The sequence below is a fragment of the Culicoides brevitarsis genome, chromosome 3 (assembly GCF_036172545.1).
Source record: "Culicoides brevitarsis isolate CSIRO-B50_1 chromosome 3, AGI_CSIRO_Cbre_v1, whole genome shotgun sequence".
Lineage (NCBI taxonomy): Eukaryota > Metazoa > Arthropoda > Insecta > Diptera > Ceratopogonidae > Culicoides > Culicoides brevitarsis.
Genome location: NC_087087.1, coordinates 5,520,318 through 5,538,082, shown reverse-complemented (window position 1 = coordinate 5,538,082; position 17,765 = coordinate 5,520,318). Strand labels below are relative to the sequence as shown.

General features: G+C 22.6%; 2 protein-coding genes across 10 annotated transcripts; one reads left to right on the top strand and one right to left on the bottom strand.

The window, feature by feature from the left end:
- Positions 1–144: 144 nt before the first annotated feature.
- On the bottom strand, positions 145–7,435 carry LOC134833555 (F-box/LRR-repeat protein fbxl-1). 8 transcript variants are annotated; one of them, XM_063847909.1, is made up of 8 exons: positions 7,282–7,435; positions 5,531–5,839; positions 5,268–5,309; positions 4,527–4,571; positions 3,515–3,839; positions 2,133–2,443; positions 1,397–2,076; positions 145–374 (listed from the first exon to the last, which is right to left on the bottom strand). In XM_063847909.1, exons 2-8 carry the CDS (start codon positions 5,606–5,608, stop codon positions 239–241), a joined length of 1,617 nt encoding a protein of 538 aa, XP_063703979.1. In that variant the 5' UTR covers positions 5,609–5,839; positions 7,282–7,435; the 3' UTR covers positions 145–238. The 8 variants fall into 8 exon arrangements, with proteins under 8 accessions (XP_063703979.1, XP_063703980.1, XP_063703978.1 ...); XM_063847910.1 differs by having other exon boundaries at positions 5,531–5,635; XM_063847908.1 differs by lacking the exon at positions 7,282–7,435 and adding an exon at positions 7,184–7,247.
- A 1,690-nt stretch (positions 7,436–9,125) lies between these two features.
- On the top strand, positions 9,126–12,815 carry LOC134836007 (acyl-CoA Delta-9 desaturase). 2 transcript variants are annotated; one of them, XM_063851110.1, is made up of 5 exons: positions 9,126–9,206; positions 10,795–11,007; positions 11,067–11,197; positions 11,302–11,507; positions 12,207–12,815. In XM_063851110.1, the coding sequence occupies exons 2-5, from the start codon at positions 10,818–10,820 to the stop codon at positions 12,706–12,708; spliced, it is 1,029 nt and encodes a 342-aa protein (XP_063707180.1). In that variant the 5' UTR covers positions 9,126–9,206; positions 10,795–10,817; the 3' UTR covers positions 12,709–12,815. The 2 variants fall into 2 exon arrangements, with proteins under 2 accessions (XP_063707180.1, XP_063707181.1); XM_063851111.1 differs by having other exon boundaries at positions 9,152–9,168.
- Positions 12,816–17,765: the final 4,950 nt, after the last annotated feature.

The window sequence follows — 17,765 nt, the reverse complement described above, 5'->3', positions numbered from 1 at the left end:
TAAAGAGAAAAATTTACGGAGCGCCATCTGTTGGTGAGAATTTTAATTTAAATTTTTTTAAAAGACGATTTCTGTTTATTTTTATTTAATTTTTTAAATTTCAAGCTAAAATGATTAAAAAATTTTTTTTTAAATATTTGTCTTTTTTTATTAACGAACGAAAATCTTTTCTTATAATTCTAACAGAACAAAAAATTAAATATTTTTTTAAGCTTCAACGATAAATAAATATTTTTTTTTAGTTGAAAATTAAGTCATTATAGTTGCTCAACAAGTGATATGGCGATACACGGCAACAAGTAGTTGTTCGAACAACTGTTCCTCGATCAGCTCTTTCGAAGTTTGCCTTTACTGTTTCATAGTATCGACCGTCGCTGAAAATTAAAAAATAAAAAAAAATACATTAAATTAAATTTTAAAATTTAAAAAAAGAAAAAAAAAATTCAGGTAAGTTTTTTAAAAAAATAAAATTAAAAATTAATTTTTTAAAATTAAAACTTAATTATATAAAAAAAATAAAATTTAAAATTTAATTTATTTTAAAAAAAAATAAATTAAATAAAAATAGAAGTTTAATGACATTTTTAAAAAACTAATAAAAATTTTAATTTAATTAAATTCTAATTATTAATTATTTTTTTATTATTATTAATTGGAATTTTATTTAAATTTAAATTTAATTTAATTTAATTATAAAGTATTTCATTTAAAATATAAAACTTCACATTTTTATTTTAAAAAACTATATAAAAAAAATATTTTAATTTTTTGTTGTTATAAATTAAATTTTTAAAATAATTCAAGTTGTAGAATTATTTGAATTTAATCGAAAAAAAAAATTAATAAAATATACAACTTAAAAATTTTTTGATTTTATTTTTCTGTTAATCAATTTTTTTTATAAAATTAAAAAAAATTTTCTTAACAGTTTTTAATTTTGAAGTTTTATTTATATTTAATTTTTAATAAAAGAAAATTTTAAATTAAAAAAATATTGAAATTTAATAAAAAAAAAAATATTAAAAAAATAAACATATGACCTTTGAATTTCAATTTAAAAAAAAATAATTTTTTAATTTAAAAATTTTTGAAAGTATTTTTTATGTTAATTAATTTTTTTTTTAAATTCAAGAATTTTTTTAAAAAATAAATTTTTTAACAATTTTTTAAATTAAATTTTAATTTTTGAAGTTTTATTTATATTTAATTTGATTTAAATAAAATTTTTAAATAAAATTAAAAAAAAAAAAATAAATAAAAAAATTAATTAAATTAAATTAAAAATTTAATTAAAATTTAATTTAATAAAATTAAAATCAAAATAAATTTAAAAAAAAATTCTTTTTTAAATATTTTTTTTATATTTTCAGGATAAAAAATGAAAAAAATTACTCACCAAATAACCATGCATCGCAACTTGAGACACTTGACACGCAGCAAATCGATGGCTTTTTGACTCTTATCGGAAAATCTCAAATTTTCCGGATCCCATCGCAACTCCAAACGTTCCAACTGCATGCAATTCGTGGCAATCGCATCCATCAACTGATCCACGTGAATATTAACGCCCAATCTTTCCGACGTGCCCATGACCAAAATTTTGGCATTTTTCAAAACCGGCAAAATACTCATCCAAAGTTGATCCGTGATGTGAGGCATGCCCGAAAGGATGCACGACGCCAACTGATGTCCGTATTTCAAGATGAATTTGCTCAAATATTCATCGGAAATATTATCGCTCGAGTCAAGATCCAAGCAAGAAAGCGATCTCGCGTTACCTGATTCCATCCAAGCTTTCAACACGGAGTCGTTCATGCCGTTAATTTGCCCGGCGCTCAAATAACGCAAAGTTGTGATGCGAGTAACGAGATCGATTAAAGCCTCCGAAGACAAATCCGTCGCCGAGATGTCAAGTTCTTGCAACGCACATTTGTCCCATTCGACTTCTTTGAAATATTCCGATTGGAGACTCGTGCCGTTCATCAATAGGCATCGAAGACGTTTCGAACGCTGAATAAGAGTTTTCAACGTCGAACCAGTGACTTTGTTGCAGAAATTAACGGCAAGACATTCAAGCTGCGAAAAATCGTTGTTTTGTTATTTAATTCAGAATTCATGAAAAAAAATCTTACTTGGATGCAATTCGAGCTGAAAGCATCAATGTGCGAATCGTCGATGAAATTGATGCCATACAAGTTGATGACACGCAAATTTGGCGTCGCTGACTTGAGTTTGTGAACATTGATGACTTCGTAAATTTCTTCCTCTTCTTCTTCGACTTTTTCGTATGTGCCGATGAGATGAAGGATTTCCAAGCCGTTGATAAAGTTGTAAATTTTTCGCATGAAACCCTCCATGAAGATGACTTCGGACAAGCAGATGCACATGTACTTGAGTTTGGCGGGAAACGATTGCATTTCGCTAAAATCGTGGAGTTGCATAGCTGAAAAATAATTAGAAGAAAAATTTTAGAGGTGAGTTAAATTAATTTTTTTAGAGTTATTTAAAATCAAGCAAAAAATTATAATTTAATTTTAAAATTAAAAAAATATATTTAATATTTTTTTTTATTTTTAAATTAAATTAATTAAAATTATTATTATTGCTTAAAAATATTTTTTTTTAATTTAAAAGAAAATTATTTTTAAAAATTAAAAAAAATTATTTTTAAAAAAAAATTAAAAAAATAAATAATTAAAATATTTTATTTTTTAAAAAAATTTTTAATTAATTTTTTAATTAATTTTTTAAATTATTTTTTTAAAATTTTAAAATTTTGTTTTTTTTTTTAAATTAAAATAAAATTCAATTTAATTAAAAAAATAATAATTAATAATTAATTTAAATTATTTCAAATATATTTTTTAAATAATATTATTTTTTTTTAATTATTATTCGAAATTTGTATTAAATTTTTTATTCTTTTCGAATTATTAATTAATATTATTTTAAAATTTAATTATTTATTATAAAACAATTTTCTCAAAATTTATACAATTTTTTTTTGTTTAATTTAAAAATAAAGACAATTTAATTTTTAAAAAATAATAAATAAATAGTAATTTTAAAATAATAAAAAATTAATATTTTTATTTTTTTAAAATATTTTTAATTTTAATTTTAAAAATTGTTTATTAAAATTATTTTTAATTATCAATTTTTGATTATATTTTTAAAAAAATATTTTAAATTTTTTTTTTCAATATTTTTGATTTTTGCCGAAGAACTAAATTATTAATTTTTTTTTTGAGAAATTTGAATTTTGAGAAAATTATTTTTTTAATTTGTGATTATTTAATTAATTAATTTAATTTTTAATTAAAAGTTGGGTTAAATTTTAGTTATTATTATTTTTAATTTAATTAATTTGTTTATTGAGTAATTTATTTTTATTTAAAATTTAATTATTATTGAATTTTAAATTAATTTTTTAATTTTTAATTAATTAATTTTTAATTTACTTTTTCAATATTTTTAGGTCGAAATTCAATTAATTCAACAAAAAAAATCTCACCTGTCGAAAAATCCAACAGCATATGCGTCAAATTGGGACATTTCGCAGCCAACTCATGCAACACCGTATGCGTGATCAGCTCAATCGGAAGCTCAATATATCTCAAGGTCGGCCCAAAACGCACCGAAATCAACGCCAACAGTGACTCCAGCGATCCAACATGCAATCCCGAGACTTCTGGTCTCAACGACACATTTTTCCACAAACGCGTATCGTAAGCAATTTGCCTCCAACGCTTGCAAACTCTCGCCATCCGACATATTTCCAAATGCGAAAGGTACGAAAAGATGTTCAGCAGTACCTTATCCGGCAATTTCTCGATTGTCTAAAAAATTTAAAAGAAAAATTAATTAAAAAATTTAAACTAAAATAATTTTACAAGAAACGTGCGAAAAGGAGAAAAATTAAAAAAAATTTTAAGCACAAAAGAAAAATCACAAAAGCGTTATTTATGGCAAAAAATGAAAAATTTTCATTACAGTATCGGCAAAACGGCTCTTTTTGTTGCCAAACTCGTCCTCAAAGTACAATTGAGACGCCTCGACAGCAACTTGGTTCCAAATGTCAGTGCCCAAATCCATTTTTCACCCGAAATTTTGGAGTAAAAATCACAATAAAAGCAAAATAAATGCAGAAAATTCCGAAAATTTTGTCACGAGCGACTCTACTTGAATGAAAATCATTCACAAGCGGATCTTCCAAAATGCTTTCAAAAAAAAAGTGGCAGATAGGAGATATTTTTAGAAGCGAGTGAGTAAATTTTTTGTTTGTTTTGAGCAATTTGTCTCATTTTTCTCGTGAGTTATTTACAAACAACTTGAGCACGAAAAAAATTTTTTTTTACGAGAATTCTCTCGTGAGAAATTTAAAATTTTTTTCAAGTTCAAATAAATTTATTATTTTGACACATTTTAAAATTTTTATAAATATTTATATGCGGAAAATGCGTGCACGTGACCACGAGACGACAATTAACATAAAAAATTTTTTTGACAGAAAAAAAGAAATTTACCTGTTTCTTGCCTCGTCGCGTTCGATGATGCTGTGTTTGAGTGTGCTGGGAGGTAGTTGCATTAGCAGTTAACAAAAATTCAATGTGACGATTCATAAATCGGCTTTTTAATTATTTTTTGTTAGTTTTTGGAAGCAAAAACTTAAGAAAATAGCAAAAAAAAATTTTTAATTGAAAAAAATCACCCAAAAAAATTTTAAAAAAAATTTTATTTTTAAATAAATTTTTAGAAAAAATTAAATTTCAAAAAATTAAATTATTTTAATGAAAATTTCAATAAAAAAAATTAAAAATTAAATTAAATTTTAATAAATCTAATTTAATTTTTTAATTAATTAATTTTTATTTTAATTTAAAAAATTAATTCAAATTTTAAATTAAATTTTAAATTTAATTATTTTTTTTATTTAATTAAAACTAATTAAAATTAATTAATTTTAAAAATTTTATTTAACATAAATTTAATTTAAAATTTATTTAAAATTAATTTAATTTAATTTTTTTTAATTAAAATTTTAGAAAAAGGCAAAAAAATAGAAAATTGATAGATTTTTCGTAACTTAACTGCTATTATTTACGACGCTCAAGAGAAATTTTTATCAGAAAAGGATCGCTGGCGGTAAAAATAACTCAAAATTAATTTTTAAAATTTTTATTTTAAAGAAAGAGGACCAAAGAGGGCACATCTAGAGGGTTTTTTAAAAGAAATTTCAAAAAAATCAATCAACGCAACTTTCTTACAGTGTTAAAACAAGGCGTTCTTGGACGACCCTCACTATCAACCTGTGAAAATGCAAATCAAAAATCAAAAAAGTGTATCTACAAATTATTTTTTTCATTCAAAAGTGAAATTTTTTTAGTAAAGCATTTTTTTTTAATTTTCAGAAAATCCCAAAAAAGCGTTAATAAAAATGCAACTCTGGAAAATTCAACAAAATTTCAATAAAAATCATGAAATTTCATCAAGAATTCAACGAAAAAATTATTCCAAAGACATTTCTTACCATCGCCGCTCGTCGTCGAAAGCTGCCTGGATCATCGCGAATTGCGGTGCTCGTTAAATCAATGACCCCCCAATCCATTTTTATTTAATTTTTTTTCTTCTAAATCTAAGAAAATGTGTGAAAAATCTAAAAAAGTGCTCGGTGCGTGTCAAAAAAAATTTTTTTTGTGCAGCTAATCAAAGTAAGCGACAAAAAATAACGGGATCACCTCGGGATCGAGTTCAAAGTCTGTCGGCTCCGGTTGAGGCTGTTCAATGAAGAACGCCATCTTGTTCGAAATGAGTGCGTGAAAATTCTTGGAAAACGACACTGAGTCGGGTATGTAAATATTTATATAAAAATAAAAGCGGAGAAAAAAAATAAACAAAAAAATTTATTTATCTTGAAATTAAATAAAATTTGTTCGTTGAATGAGAAATAAAGAGCAATTGATAGAAATGACGAAAAAAGTGGCGAAAGAACGATTTTTTAAATATACAGATGAATGATTTTTTTTTCATTCGAAATGTGATTCACAAAAAAAAAATTTTTTGGGAAATATTTCATATTTTGTTTCAAAGAAAATTTTGATACATTTTTTTTTTGTTTAAAATAACGAAACAAATAATTAAAAAGTATTTGAGAAGATATTTTTATTTAGGCGCATTTTTTGCTATTTTTTTTTCAATTAAAAAAAATTAAATAATTTAATTTAATTTAAAAAAATAATTTTTAATTTAATTTTATAATTTTTTAAAAATAAAAATTAAAATAAATAAAATTTAATGTTAAATTATTTATTTTTAAATAAAAAAATAATAATAAAATTTAATATTTTTTAAAAAATTTAATTCAACAAATTAATAAATATTTTTTTTATTTATTTAAAAAAATTTTATAAATAAAATTATTTTTTTTTTTAATTTAAAATAGATGAAAAAATTTTAAAAAAATATTTGAAAATTACTTTTTTTTATTTAATTTTTAAAAAATAATTTAAATAATAATTATTCAGTAATTTATTTTCAAATATTTTTTAAGTTCAGAGTTGAAATTGAAAAAAAAATAAATTTATTTAAAAATTAATTATAAAATAAATTAATTTAATTAAAATTAATTAAATATATAAGAAAATAATTCTTATTTAATTTATTTTTTTAAATTAAAATATTTTATTATATTTTTTTTATTCAAAATTTTTTTTTCTAAAATTTTATTTAATTTTTTTTTAAATTAATTATTTTTTAAAAAAATAATTTTTTTTATTTTTTTTTATTTTTTTTTTTTTTTTTTGTAAACAAAATGCCAAAAAACATCAAAACTCGCTCATATTTCCTTAAGAATCAAAAATTGGCACTTATCCCGAAATTCACACGCGAGTCGCGACGACAACTGAATTTTTTTCTTTTATATTTTTGTACATTCAACAGACTTTTTTTGATAGTAAACGTCGCAAAAGTGCACATAATTAATCCAAACGAAAACAGAAAAGTTTTATTTTATTTTTTTTTTTTTCACGTAAATGAACGCGAAAAAATGATTTATTGGCATTCGCATGGAGAAATGTTTGTGGCTTGAATGATTTGTGTTTGTGCACAAACGTCTGGAAAAGTTGTCTAAACATGGGATCTACTTTTTTGAACGATCTTTTGGCGAATTTTGGGAATCACGCACTTTTCCTTACAAGATTTTTATTCCTTTTTTTGCCTTTTTTCGTGTAAAAATCACTTTTTTCTGTATTCAAAATTAATTAATAAAAAAAAATTACTAACTTTTTTCCTTTAATTCCTCACGAATTGCGCGATTTTTACTGTTTAAGGTAAAAAATGAAAATAATTGAGACGATGGCACACAAAAAAATTTATTTAAATTAAAATTGTTCTTTTAATTTCTCACACACGAGCGCGCGACAATGCGCCTAACCGACTCAACGACACGAATAGTTCTGAGTTTTCTCATTAAACTAAAATTAAAATTACAGAGCTAATAATATTTCGTACAGTCACACATTCGTACGCGATCATATGGGAAAAATAAAAGAAATTCGTCTCAAACAATTCGTAGAGAAACTTTTTTTTTTGTTGGCTGATCAATATATTTACGTGTCTCTCGAATGTCATGTCAGAATCTGATATAAAATAAAACTAATTAATTTAATTTTTTTTTTCGTGGAATGAGGAGTACAAAAATGTGGGTCAAAGAGGTCAAAGGACAGAAAATTCAAGAAAACCCGAATACGCATGAAAATGTGTTCATTTGTAAACAAAACATGAAATATATCAAAAAAAGACTTGAATCTCGTTAAATATTTATCAAACGCCGGCCTTCTTTGCTTACTCATGTCTACATGTTGAAGAGTATTTAGTCGAGTAAATGTATCGATATTCAACAATTCGGAAAATTACTCACGAGAGTTTTTACTATTATTTTTTGTGTGAGAATAGAACTCATGCACAAAGTTGAGTTTGTTTAATTTTTATTTTGATTTACGGGTGTCTGTGGTTAGTTGGGTTACGTGAAAAACTATGAGAAGAAAATTTACTGAAAATTCAGTGAAATAAAAATAATTAAAAATTTTTCAGAATTTTTTAAAATTTTTAAAAATAATCGAAATTCAGTTCAAAGTTGTAATTTTTTTTTTTAAAATTGAAGAAAAATATAAATTTAAAAAAAAAATATTAAAAATTTTATGAAATGTCAATTCAAAAAGTGACAGTTTGAAATTTGAAAATCGCTTTTAAGCTAATTCAATTTTTTTTTCAAGTATATGGCTATTAAAAAAAAATTTAGAGCTTCATATTTGGAAAAATTAATTAAAAAAAATTGAAAACTTTTCAAAATAACAAATTATTGAACTTTTTGACATTTAATCAAAAATTTTGACAGCTCAATTTTTTTTAGGCTAAAAAAATTTTTAAAAATCAACCAAAATTAATTAATTTGCTAAAAAAATGAATGAAAAATTTGTTAAAAATTTTTTAGAAAAATGTTAAAAATTTTATGAAAATATCAGCTTAAAAATTTTCTTAAAATTAAAAAAAAAATAAATTTTAATTTAATTCAATTTTTTTTATTTATTTATTTATATTTTTTTAAACAAAAATATTAAATATTTAAATAAAAATATTTATTTAAATTTATTAAAAAATAAATTGATTTAAAAATTTATTCAAAAATATTTAAAAATTTAATTTAAAAATTAAAAAAAATTAATAATTTTTTAAATTCTTTAAAAAATTTGAAAATCGCATCTTTGCTAATTCAAAATTATTTCTCATTAAAAAAAATAAATAATTTCGCATACAATAAAATAAATTTTATACCTGAACAACCGTAAATCGTAATTAATTTTTACAACTTTTTATTCATCCTTTACCTCTGTGTCAGTGTCACTGTAGTATCACAATATCAGAAGGTACTTGCTTCACATTGATATCCATTGATAAAAAAACAACAACAACGTAACATTTTTCTACAGAGTCATTGTGATTAACAACATTTAATACGTTAATACCTTTTATTCAATTGAATGCAACTGTAGAAACTTACGACTTAACACGACACTTTGTTTCAGTTATTTTATTATTTTTGCGCCGGAGACTCGTTCATTGTGTCGAAGTAAGTTGCGGAGTGAAGACGTGTTAAGAATTAAAAAAAAAGTAATAAAAAAATTATTTTTATTTTATAAGAAAAAAAAGTAAGAATTTAATTAAAATTTCAAAAATTAATAAAAAATTTTTTACAAAAAAAAAATATAAAATTTAAAAAAAATCGATTAAAATAAAATTAAGTTCAAGCTCAATTAATTTCAGTGTTGACTAAAAATGCAACCAATTTAAAATATTGCATTGTTGTGTGAAGTTAATGGCATGAAAAACATTTTTTTTATTATTATTAATATTTTTTGAGACAATGAATTTTAATAATTATTATGTTAACATAATTTTTTATTAACAAAAAAAAAAAAAAAAATTACAAGAAATATCAAGATCAATAAAAACTGATAAACAACTTAATTACAACACGTAAAAACGTAATTGTCGCATTGTCACTTTATAAAGTTTTCTAAAACATGACAATTAAATTTTATATAGAATTAAAGGGAATGAACCTTGAAGAGAGGTTTCATAACTAAGACTCGCTTTCAATTAATTATTATAATTATTTTTTAATAAAATTTCCTGGTTGAGAAAATCCATTAATTTTTTCATAGTATAAAATTAAAAAGCAAAATTATTTTTTAATAGAAAAAAATAAAAATTTTCAAAAAATTAAAAATTAATTCACTTTTCAAGCTAAAAAAATTAAAATAAAATTAATTAAAATATTTAATTTAACAATTTATTTTGAAAATTAAAAAAATTATTTTATTAAAGTAGAAAAAAAAAATTAAATTATTTTTTTAATAAAAATAAATTATTAAATTTTATTGAAAATTATTTTGAATTAATTTCAATTATAAAAAGAATTTATTTTAAAAGCATTGAAAAAATAAAAAAATGTAAATTAATTTTTAAAATTATTTTTTTTTATAAAATTTAATCAATTTAATTATAATTTTATTTTATTCTTATTTTTTTTTAAATAAAATTAATTTATTGATATCATTTAAAATTTTTATCAAATTAAAATATAAAAAAAAAATTAAAAATTAATTAAAAATAAAATAAATATTTTTTTTTAATAATTTAAATTTATTATTTAATTTTTTTTAGTTGAAGTGCAAAAAATTATTTTAATTAAAAAAATAATTAAATTAAAAATAAAATTTAAAAAAATATAAAAAATTATTCTGATAAATTTTCAATTAAAAAAATTCTCTTTTAAAAAAAATCATTAAATATTCAATACAAACCATCTTCAACGAAGGTATTTCCCTCAGATGATGAGCAATAAATATTCTAAATATATTTTTTTTCGCATTACACAATTAAATGGAATAATAAATGCAAAAATAACCTGTTTTTTGCTACAACTTTGACGTTTCTTTGCACGCCGCACTCGCAGATAATAACTGCATCTTTTTTCACGGTCACAAAAAATAAATAAAAATAATTTTTATTTACCATTTCAACTTATGTGACACGTAAAAATCGTTAAAAAGAGAGATTTTTTTATTACATAATTTTTCTTTACACGAAAAATTGCGAGTTCAAAAAGTTTTCGATTAACCTCGAACGAACGAATGAAATTTCTTCGACAACTTTCTGAACAAAAAAATAAAAATTTTTTATGTAAATTTTATTTGCTTGAACTTTAATTGTTTTTTATTTTAATTAATTTAGCCAAAGAACGGAAACAACAAAAAATGGACAAAGGTGACGACGCAACGAAACAAAATGAGGAACAAAGTACGAACAAAAAGCAACCAACAGAGCTGAGCATGAAACGAGAAGCGAGTTGGCCTTCCGTGTTGTTTTTCATTCATTTGAACATCTTGGGACTTTATGGGATCATCGTGCTTTTCACGCAAACTAAGTTAATTACTTTCGTTTTTAGTGAGTTTTTGAACATTTTTTTCATAAAAAATTAAAATTTTATAAAAAATTTTTTTTAGCGAGCATTTTAACGGTTTGCGGCATTTTGGGAGTCACAGCAGGAGCTCACAGGTTATGGGCCCATCGCACGTACACGGCGTCAACGGGTCTCAGATTCGTTCTTATGATCTTTCAAACGTTAGCGGGACAGGTAAGGAGGTTAAAGTCTTGCGTCGTGGCGATAATTTATGCGAAAAATGACCTAAAATGACCTTTTTCTTTGCATAATAATGAATTTTGTATTTTTTTCGTTAGGGTTCAATTTATGATTGGGTTCGTATGCACCGATTGCATCATGAGAAATTCAAAACGCCCGAAGATCCGCTGTACAGTGACAAAGATTTTTTGCATGCACATGTCTTTGCCCAAATTAGAAGTTTGAGTCCGAAACAGGAAGCTTTGCTGCAAAAAGTTGACATGAACGATATTGAATCTGATAGTATTGTGATGTTCCAAAAGAAGTAATTTTTTTGTTTTATTTTTCTTAATATTTTTTTTTTAAATTCAAAATTATTTTTTTAAAATATTTTTTATTGATGGAAATTAATTAAATTATTTTTTTTTAATTTTTAAAAATTATTTTAAATTAAAATTAAATAATTAATTTAAATAAAATTATTTTAATTAATTATTTAATTTTTATCTAAAATAATTTTCATAAATTAAAAAAAATAATTAAATTAATTATTGAATTATTAAAAAATATTTAAAATTAAATAATTAATTTAAAAAAAAATAATTTTTTTGTTTAATTAATTTTTATATTTTTTACATGAAAAAATTTATTATTTAATTTTAATTTAAAATATTTTTTTATAAATTAAAAAAAAATAATTTAAAAAAAATATTAATTAATTAAATTAATTAATGAATCAATAAAAAATAATTCAAAAATAAATTTTTAATTAAAAAAATAATTTTCTAAATTAATTTATACGAAATTAATCAAAAGTTGAAATTTAATTATTTTTTTTTAATTTTTTAATATTTTTATTTTTTTGTAGAATATATTTTTTTAAAATTTAATTAAAACTAATTATAAAAAAAAAATTATTTTTTTAATTATTTTTTAATTTAATTTTATTTTATTTTTTTTTTTAATTTAAAATTATTTTTAAGATTTAAAAATTTATTTATTTTTTTTTATTATTTATTTTCAGATTTTACTGGATTTTATACCTCGTCCTTTTCGTTCTTCTCCCGATCAACGCTCCTCTCGAATATTGGGATGATTCCGTTCAAGCTGCCCTTTTCGTCGCCTTCTCCTTGCGTTACATAATCGTCATAAACATCGCTTGGCTCGTCAACTCCGCGCATTTCGTTTGGGGTCTCGACAAGAACAAGAAGCAATCTGACTCGAATATGGTCTTTATTGTCACTCGCAGCTATTGGCCTCAATATCATTATCTTTTGCCGTGGGATTATCAAAGCGGCGAATTCGGAAATTACGGAAATGGATTGACAACAGCGTTCATAAGAGTTTGTGCTGCGGTTGGAGAAGCGGAGGATTTGCAAACGATGACAACGGATGCCGTGAAAAAAGGATTGACAATGGCTGTTGATACGGGAAGGCCTGTTGTCGAATGTTTGAAGGAAGCTGGGCAACAGGAGATGCTCGTTTTGCAGAAGGAACATTATCTTCAGAATGAGAGACTTAAGTAAATAAGAGTTCCTAAAGATTCTCACGGATTTTGTAAAAAAAATAAATTTGATGAATTTTTGATTTATTTTTTGTAATAAAATGCAAATTTGATACCAAATTTTTATTTTTTTTTAAATTATTTATTGAAAGATTTTTTCATTTTTCAAAAAATTAAAAGTTTTTTGATATTTTTATTTTTCTTGTTTTTTCCTGAAATTTAATAAAATTAAAATAATAAAAAATAAATTTGATTTAATAATTTTTTTTTACTATTTTTACTAAACTTAATTACCTAAAAGATTTAATCTATTTCGTAGTTTGTTATTCATTATTTTTTTTTATTTTTTTTTTGTCATAAAAATTTAATTTAGGTATATTTTATTTTATTTTAAATGTTAAATTTAATATTATCCAAAATTTTCTTAATAAAAAATTTCATATCATAAAATGTTTAAAAAAATTTTCATTAATGATAAAATATATTAAAAAAAAATTATGTTAAATTTAAGTCTCAATAAAATTAAGTATCTATGAAATTAGAAGCTAATATTTTTTTTTTACAATATAATTTTGTAAAAAATAAAATAATAATAATTAAAAAAAAAATTAAATATATTTTTTTCTAATATTTTTACGAAAAATTTTTAAATTGGAAATTTTTAAATTATTTGAAATTAAATTAAATCATTTTTTTTTAATTTTTAAATTTATTAAAAAAATGTTAAAAAAATTTCTTACTTTTTTTAATTTAAATATTTTTTTTATATATTTTAATTTTAAATTTTTGCATGATAAAATTTTAAAAACTCAAATAAAAATTTTAAAAAATTCCAAAATTACTTCAATAATTTTTTTTTTGATTTTTTCGATTTTTTTTAAATTTTTTTTTGTATGAAAAAGTTTTTGAAATTCAAATAATTTTTTTTATTAATTCCAAAGTTGATTGAATACATTTTATTTTTTCTTAATTATTATGTTTTATTCCATTAAAAATAATAACTGTTTTGAATTGAACCCTAATAATAAATTTCAAATTTTAAGGCGACGCTTTAAATATTTTAAAAATTTCAAAGCAACGCCTTACTATTTTTCATAAAAGCACGTGAATTAATTTTTTGCTTTATTCTTTCCTTCTTCTTTTGGTTATTTTCCATTCTTTACCATCATCTTGTCCTTGTTTACGTTCTTAACTTACCTTTTCTGGTTAAAACAGGTTTCATTTACAAGAAAAAAATATTTTGCAGAAAAAATCTATGATTTCTCATAACTTCGAACATCCCAGAAATGATGCAACATAACCAATTGTTTGCGATAGATTTGTAATAATTATCATTAAAAGGATCGTTTATTCACCGTTTATTGTTATAAATACTCTAAAATGATTAAAAAACGATTTTTTTATTATAAAACAATTCACCTGCTAAAAAATTCATGAAAAATAAAAAAAAATGAAGGAACAGATCAAAAATCGCGACTGTTTCAATGTCGCATCGTGCGAAAGTGTCTTAATTTAATACAATTTTTTGCTTTATTTTTATTTTATAGTTTTTCGATTCAGGAAACGACAAATAGAAGCATTAGCGTGAACATGATTTTCCTCACCTTTGAACGAACTTCTGAAGTTCTCTGACAAGCTGCGATAAATTTCGCGCCAATGACGGATTGAATGCTATGATGCTCATAAATAACTCGTCTGACGTGAGTTTTTCATTAAAAATGTGATAATTTTGATTTAATTTAATTATTGCAGCGAACTGAACGCATAATTATGAATAACAATTAATTTTTAATGTTCGTTTTCCGCGCTCGGCTCTCTTTGCGTGTTTTTGCTGAGAAAATGCTCAGTTTGAAAAATTTGTTATTGCTTAATAATTATTATGATTAGCTTTCAATCTAAACGCATAGCGGGTTTGTTCTAACACTCAAAGGTCTTCTTCAAACGAAAACTTGACGTTTGATGAACCCACAAAAGCACTCAAGTGTCAAAACTGACATGTTTGTCGGTAAAGTTTAAAAGCAACTGGCTACTGGCAAAGGTAAGGTCTCAATTAGTAGAAAATGAATTCAACGCCTTAACGCACTCTCCATGCAATTTTAGAATGTTGTACAACGAAAATTAAGTTTGATTGGAGCTGTCAGAGGCATGACAAGAGAATGTCAGCAATGCTGTTCTAAACAATTACGTTGAGCGGCTAACAATTTGTTTACATAACGAAATCATCCGTTTCATAAGACTTTGCGTTATCGCAAAGAGAGGATCTCGAATGGAAAATGAGCTTGCTGCACGGAAGCCAGAAACTTTGTCTTGAAAAGCGATGAAGATGCATTCGGAATTATTGATAGAACGGTATCGAGGTCAGTTTAATTACGTGAATTGTGAGTTGTGAAGAATTGACGTCTGTCAGATTTGAAGAGAGAGATTTTGCGAGATATCAGATCTTAATTGAAAGTTTGAGTTAGCTTCCTTGATTTTTTTTTTGAATTGGGTAAGTTTTCCCTTATTAAAGCTTAATTTATAAATCGAGAAAAAATTTGATTTGGATTAAAATTGAAGTTATTTAAAAATTTTTAGAATTAATTTTAAAATGAAGTTTGACTTCAAAGAAATTTTTAGGGTCGAAAAATCTTTTAATTTAGAAGCAAAAAAAATGCAAAAATTATGATTCTTGAGAATCAGTCATTATTGCTTTTTAAAAAAAAAAATTTATTTCAAATAGATAGAAAAAATCGAAGTTATTAATTTTTGGGTCAAATTCAAAATTAAAGATAAACTATTTTTCTAATTATCACTTAAAATTTTAAATTTAAATTAAAAAAAATTCTTAAAATTCTTTATTATTTTTAATTATTAAATTATTTATTTTTTAATTATTTAAACTTTTTAAAATTAAATTGAAAAAATTAATTTTAATATTTTAAATTAAAAAATTTCTTTAAATTCAATTAAGTCATTTTTTCAAAAATAAAAAAAATAAAAAAAAAATAAAAATAAATAAATTAATAAAAAATTGTAAAGTTTACTAAAAAATGGCCATTAAATAAAAAATAAATTAATTAATAATTATTTCCAGTTTCATCTATTTATTTATTTCTAAAATTATTTTTTTTTAAATTTTCCAATTATTTTTTTTAAAGTTCTATATTTTTCACAAAAATTTAAATTTATAAGCCAGAAATTAATTAAATTTTGAATTTTCAATTATTCTTTAGGCTTTGCTTTTGATGTTAATTTAAGTAATTTATGTTTTTTTAGTTTAATTTATTTATTTTTTTGATTATTTATTTTTATTTTATTAATTTTAATTAATTAATAAATTTTATTTTATAAATTTAAATTTTTTGTACCTAATTTATTTTTTTTTAATTTAATCAAATTTATATCAAAAGCTTAAAGTATGAGGAAAAGTAAAAATTTAATCAGCTTTTGAATTAAAGATTAGTATTTTTATGAAAAATATAGCTTTATAATAAAAAAATATAACTTTTGAAAAAAAAATATATTTTTTAAAAAATGATTGAAAAATAAAAAAAATATAATTTTTAAAAATTTCTAAATAATTGAATTTGAACTTTTACTTAAGAAAAAGTTTTTTTTTAAATTCTGAAGCAAAAGTATTAAATCAATTTAAGAGAAACCATTTTTCATTTAACTTTAGATGATCTAATACTTTAAAATTATTTTTTTTCGTTTCAGGCGTTCGTTAACCTTTAAATTAAAAAAAAATAAACTAAAATTTCTTGAGAAAAAAAAATCAATTTTGAAAATCAGTCAAGGATAATTCAGAAGGAAGATCTTCTCAGCCTATGGTTGCTAATTCAGGTTTCCATGATTAAAGATAATGTTAAAGTTGATGTTAAATATGATGTTGATGATTTTTGGATCAGATAAGTTGTTTCAATGAATCAGTTAAGTCCTGAAAAATAAAAAAAAATTACCTCACTCGAAATTTCAACTCCGAAACATCAATTCTCTACAATTCACAATGCAATGCTCCCATCAAAAGTCGATCGCCATACCGCCGCGATCATTCGAGACTGAATGTCATTCCGTGCCTCAATTTAAAAGTAACTCAACTTGACAAATTAAATTTTCTTAATTTACTTAATTCAATTTAGCTCCTCTCCGCTCGTCGTCGTTGACTTCTCTCTGACCATCTGTACAAACTGCGGCGTTGTCATCGAAATTCGTAAACATTAAATACACAACGCATGGCGAAAACAAAGGGGATTGTTGCAGTCTTACAAGCAGCATCGCCATTAGTTTTAATTTAAATGGCAGTTAATTTAGATCGCGCTTTGCTGTTTTTGTCATAAAAATGTTACTTGCGGCATCGTTGGAAGCAAAACTTCAAATTTGCATCGAATGGGACAAGTGTAATTAGCTTGCCGCGCGAAAATTAATCATTCAAGTGATAAAAAAAAATATTGAACTGGATTAATAAAAATGTTTGCGTAAGTTTCAATTGTTAAAAATAACTTGTTGCGATTGTTATCGAGCATTGTCAATAAATTCTAACAAGACACCTTCGAGTAATTAAGTGACGTTTTGTACACTTGACACTTTGTTTCTCGAGCAAATTTACATATCGCACTAGATATATCAAGAGCATAAGCAGTCATTGTTCCTAATTGATATGCGATTGATCACAAGTCGTGATAATTGTGTGATACTATCTGTCATTTGTGATAATTTGCCGACGCCTTGTACTTTTTTGAAATTTTTTGTAAGGTAAAGCGACGCCTTAAAATTTTATTTTCTATTTTTTTGAGAAAATTCTTGGAATATAAAAATTTTCTCTCATATAATACCTCAAATCTCGCCTTTAATCCTCAAAAAAACAAATTTTTCAATACAATTGAGGCACCTGTTGTTTTTCGCGCCATTTACTATTCACGTACATCGTTCACGATATGCTAAGAATTCCCGTGTTCCGGTCTGGTCATTCGCAGTTGCATTCTGTACGAGATTCGCGTGCGTCGTATTCGGTACGTTACGAATGTTCAATAATAACAATATTTATTAATGTTTCGTACACACAAATTATTTTGTATCTTATTTTTTTTGTAGCAAATGCAG